This window comes from Echinops telfairi, unplaced genomic scaffold (genome assembly GCF_000313985.2).
Source record: "Echinops telfairi isolate 266 unplaced genomic scaffold, ASM31398v2 ScPeMD7_5592;HRSCAF=6446, whole genome shotgun sequence".
Taxonomy (NCBI): domain Eukaryota; kingdom Metazoa; phylum Chordata; class Mammalia; order Afrosoricida; family Tenrecidae; genus Echinops; species Echinops telfairi.
Genome location: NW_022109491.1, coordinates 24,992,219 through 24,996,915, shown reverse-complemented (window position 1 = coordinate 24,996,915; position 4,697 = coordinate 24,992,219). Strand labels below are relative to the sequence as shown.

At 56.1% G+C, this 4,697-nt stretch overlaps 1 protein-coding gene across 1 annotated transcript in view; it reads left to right on the top strand.

The window, feature by feature from the left end:
* Positions 1–1,033: 1,033 nt before the first annotated feature.
* The window catches only part of CCM2L (CCM2 like scaffold protein), a 17,558-nt gene continuing 13,894 nt past the window's right edge, over positions 1,034–4,697 (top strand). The window contains exon 1 of the mRNA XM_004698219.2: positions 1,034–1,063. Coding sequence (XP_004698276.2) covers positions 1,034–1,063 — 30 coding nt within the window. The remainder of the gene's footprint in view (positions 1,064–4,697) is intronic.

Here is a 4,697-nt window from a genome sequence, read left to right as displayed (position 1 = left end):
CCTCCCAGGGGGATGAATAAGGAGAAATTGGGTGAGAGGCGATGGAGGACGATGTAAGATATGAAAAATATAATCTACAGTGTATCTTTCTTTTTTTTTTTTTCAGTGTATCTTTCATGAAGGAGAGAGGGAGGTCGGGGGAGGGAGGTCGCGGGAGGGAGGGGGAAGAAATGGGAGCTGATATCATGGGCTCAAGTGGGAAGAGAATGCTTCAAAAATGATGATGGCGGCATGTGTGCAAATGTGCTTAACACGCCGGATGGTGATAAGAGATGTACGAGTCCCCAATAAAAGTATTTAATAAAAAACAAAAACAAAGAAAGGTTGGTGGCTCAAACCCACCCACGGGCACCTTGGAAGAAGGGCCTTGCTGTCTGCTTCTGAAAGGTTTCTGCCTTGAAGCCCCCCGAACAGTCCTCCTCTGCACAGGTGGGGTCCCTATTGAGCTGGCAGCGGCCCAACTGCAAGGCTCAGCAACACGTACGTGTTCGCTGAATACACAGGCCTCCTCCCAGAGCACGGAATCCTTATGGCATCGCTCTGAGGACAAATGCCTACCGTGCCCATCTCATAGATGGGGAAACTGAGGCTTTCAGAGGCCCATTGACTTGCTCTGTCAAGGTCACACAAAGAAGCCCTTGACAGAGGGATGGTTGGAACTGAACATTTTCTGACTCCGAATGCCCAGCCCTCCTTGGGAAGACCCTTCCCCAGCCTCTACCCCAAACCCCAAGCCCCCACAGGACAGCCTCCAGGCCTCTGAGGCCTTGGGGAGGTTGCCCCTGGTCACTGCTCTGCCTGAGCCTGAGCCATGGGGTCCCTGGGCTGTGTCCTCTACCCTGCCACTACCCCCATCCCCCTCACCCCTAGTCGCTGCCTGCTCTGATATCAGCCAGCCAGGGAGGGCAGGAACTCCCAGCCTGGAGACCTGGTGGAGTTTCCGAGCAGGCAGGAAAAAGAACAAAGGAACTGTGGGGCGGAGGGAGGGGGGGCCTGGGGAGGGGGGTGGCAGGAGTAGAAGGGACAGTTCGCCATGGAATATGAAGTCAAGAAAGGGAAGAAGGTAGGTGGGGTGGGAGGCATGCAGGTATAGACCGGTCCCCCAAGGGGGCAGGGGAGCAGGTTGGTGGGAGGGGGTGGGAATGACATAAAGGAGGCTTTTTATTTTCATGTAGGAAGAACTTCCTCCCCACCTTTGGGCAGCCAGACGTGTGGGCTCCAAACTTCTAACCTCAGCAGCCTCTGCTATCCCCAGAGTGGACAGATGGGCAGAGTCAGGGACCTTCCCGGGAAACTCCGCCAGGCCAATGGGGTGTGGAAGATACTCCCAGCCTCGCCTCCCTGCCATGCCTAGGGTGCCTAGCGTTCCTTGCGGCAGTCTCCCGACCAGGGATGGCCAGCCAGCAGACCCATCCCAGCCCTTCCTCCCCACACCAAAGGACCCCGCTGGGGTCATTCTGGGTTGGAGCTGCCCAGGCAGGCTGAGTGCCCCCTGCTGTTCCTGCGGTTTCTACCTCTCAATGACCCCTCCCTATCTTGGCACAGCACCCAGCTGCTAGGGTCTCAGCCTAGGGGTATCCCCATCCCACTACCCTGACTCTGATCTGGCCCCAGGTGGGTGTCTCACCTGTATTTGGGTCTCAGACTACTATCATCAGATTATGACCACCACCACCCCACCCATCTCCGAGGGCCCTCTATCCCCAGGTAAGCTGGGCAGGGGGGTTCTAAAGGCTCCCACAGAAAGGCTAAAATGAGAGCCAAGACATACGGCATGTGGTCTCTTGATTCTTTCCACCCAGAGGTGTTGCTTGAGCACCTGCTATGCACCAGGAGCGACGCTCAGCGCTGGCGACCAAAGTCTCTGCTCTCCACCCTCCCGCCCCCCCACCTCCACCCCACAGTCCTTGGAGCTCACAGTGGGGAGGCCATTATTAAAATCCATGAATAAAAGCCGTAGACCTAGAAGGGTGGGAAAGGCCCTCCGCAGTGTTGGGAGAGAGAAGATTAGGGGCCCTGCCCCAGACCAGACATTTTGGGCTGAGCTTTGGCAGGTGGCAGGACAGGGGTAGGGAAGGATGTTCAGGTAGAGGGACGGCACATGCCAAAGCCCCTCTCGGGAAGGGCATTGAATGAGAGAACCTCATGTGGCTGGTAGGCAGGAAGGAGGGCGGTGAGGCCAGAGAGGAGAGAGAGGGATTATTCAGGGCCGCAGACAAAGCAGTCCCCCCGCGGATGCTCTACACCCAGGATAAAGTCACAGCCCCGAAGTGGGCCTTCTGCGCCTCCACCGTCTCTTTAATTAGCTACAACCGACGGCAGCCGGCTTCTGCAGGTTCCTCTTCACCTGGCCTTCCACCCCCACCCCTCCATCCCCACCCCCAGTGACAGTTGAGTGTATTCCAACTCATGGCAACTCCATGTGCTACGGAGAGGAACTGTGCTCTAGAGGGGTTTCAATGGCTGCATTTTGGGGGAGTAGATTGCCAGGCTTTTCTTCCAAGGTCCCTCTGCATAGATTTGACCCCCCCAACTTTCAGGTGAACATCCAAGCCTGTTAACTGTTTGCATGACCCCAGGGGAAGCTCTCCGAGCCTTCTTCTCTCCTCTGTCTCTCTGTCAATGGAAATATTCGCAAACCCTGCTTCCTTTCCACAGTGTCTAGGCCGAGTGATCGGTGACGGTGTTGGTATTTTTCAAGCAGTGTCAACATTCTCATGACTGCTCTTCTCAGCCCCCAGGGTTGGGCCCTCGTCGTACGCATTGGCTAACAGTTCAGCCCACTTCTTTCCTCTGCGGGAGAAAGATGTGGCTGTCGACTCCCATGAAGATGTCCAGATCTGGGGACACTCTGTCCCGGAGGGCCATTCAGAGCCCGAATCAGCTAGATGGCCCTGGGTGGTGTGTGGGTGGGGCCCTCTGCATGGAATGTCCCCTCCAGGGAGCGTGTCTCCCATTTCTGGAAGCTCCCACCTAGCCCATCCAGGCTCTATGACATGGATTCTAACCTGTAAGCAGAATAACATCCGTCTCGGGGGAAGGCTTGTTAAGACACATGACTGGGACCCAGCCCAGAGGTTCTGAAACCGTAGAGCTGAGCCCGGGGCTGGGAATCTGCATTTATGACAAGGCTCTGAGTGGTGCTGATGCTGCTTGTCTTGGGGCCACACTCTGAGAACCCCTGGTGTCCGTCCTGGCCACTCAAAGTGCCGCTCAGCAGCACTGGCATTGCAGTCTCGGGTCCCACCCAGACCTGCTGAATCAGAACCGGCGAGCACAGTGGAGCTTGAGACACACTCGTTTTGGTCATTTTGCCTAGTGGCTCGGGCTCCTGTCTCACGGCCTAGAGGTGAAGATGGGGTTCAGGTCTCCACCACGTCCCCGGCACCCAGCACAGGGCGGCTCACAGTGAATGGCAATGCTGCACAGATAAATGAATGAATGGAGGCACAGATTGGGGGGGGCGACTTTGTGGCCCGTTTATTGGGGTGTGAGCTCCTGGAGGGCGGGCGGTTCTCTTGCTCACACTTGTGACAGGACTTAGTGACTCACACTTGCAATATCACCCAGCGGGTTTCACCCAACCTGCTCCTTGACCTTGCCTGAAGTTCCTTTAATAATCCCAATGCCTGACCCCCAGCCCCAGAGTCTGATTCAAATGGTCCAATTGGTCAGGGGGCAGGGTGTGGGTGTGTCCTGAGCATCTGAAGCTACGTAAGCTCTCCAGGTAGTTCAAGTGCAGTCAGGGTTGGGAGCACCTGCAGGAGTGCAGGGCTCACACCTGGGAGGGCATCAGAATCACCTGGCAGACACAGTGAAACCTGATCCCTGGGCCCCCCTCCCAGACTTCCAGACTCGATTTGTCAAGGCTGGGGCAAACCCAAGGAGCTTTGGCAGCATAGTGGTTACTCGTTGGCAACAAGTTTGGTTTCTTTGAATTTGGGCTTCACGTTCCCAGATTGTGCTGTTGCTGCGCTTGGGGCCACCTTGGAGAACGTTGCTGGCGAAGAGAGCTCACACATTCTCGGAACTTCCAGGCTGAGATTCTGTCAGTCCAGGCCGGAGGGCCGAAATCTGTACTTTGAAAGTAGCAACAGGTCATTATGTTCAGGCGTGTTTTAAACACAAAACAAAATACACATCGCCACCGAGTCCATTCGGACTTAGAGGGGCCCTGAGGACTGAGCCACCCCGGTAGGTTCCCAAGATTGCAAATCTTTACAGGACGAGACAGCCCCATCTTGCTCCCCCAGAATGCCTTCACTCACCGCCACCCAGTCGGTGTCAGCTCACCGCGACCCAGTAGGGCGGGGTAGCACTGCTCCGGTGACTTTTTGAGACTGACTCCTACGGAGCAGACCAGACCTGAGTGGCAGTTAGCACCCACCGTGCAGCACCAGAGCGCCTTTGATATATCTGCCTCAGGTTGTATTTCAATGAACTTTTAGTAAAGTAGACAAGCTCTACCAATCAAATACCTAGTCTTCCCCACCCCACCCCGTCCCACCCCGCCCTCATCCAGCCGCATAGAATCTTACAACGTTTTGGCACTTGCCCCAGTCCAGGCCCGTCCCGCAAACCAGAGCCTCAGCCTTGGCAGGGGCTCCACCCTCTCTGGCAGGGGCTGTTCAGAGGGTCGATTTGAGTGGACACCTGGTCCCTCCACTACTACCTGGTGATTCTCCCAGCTAGTTCTC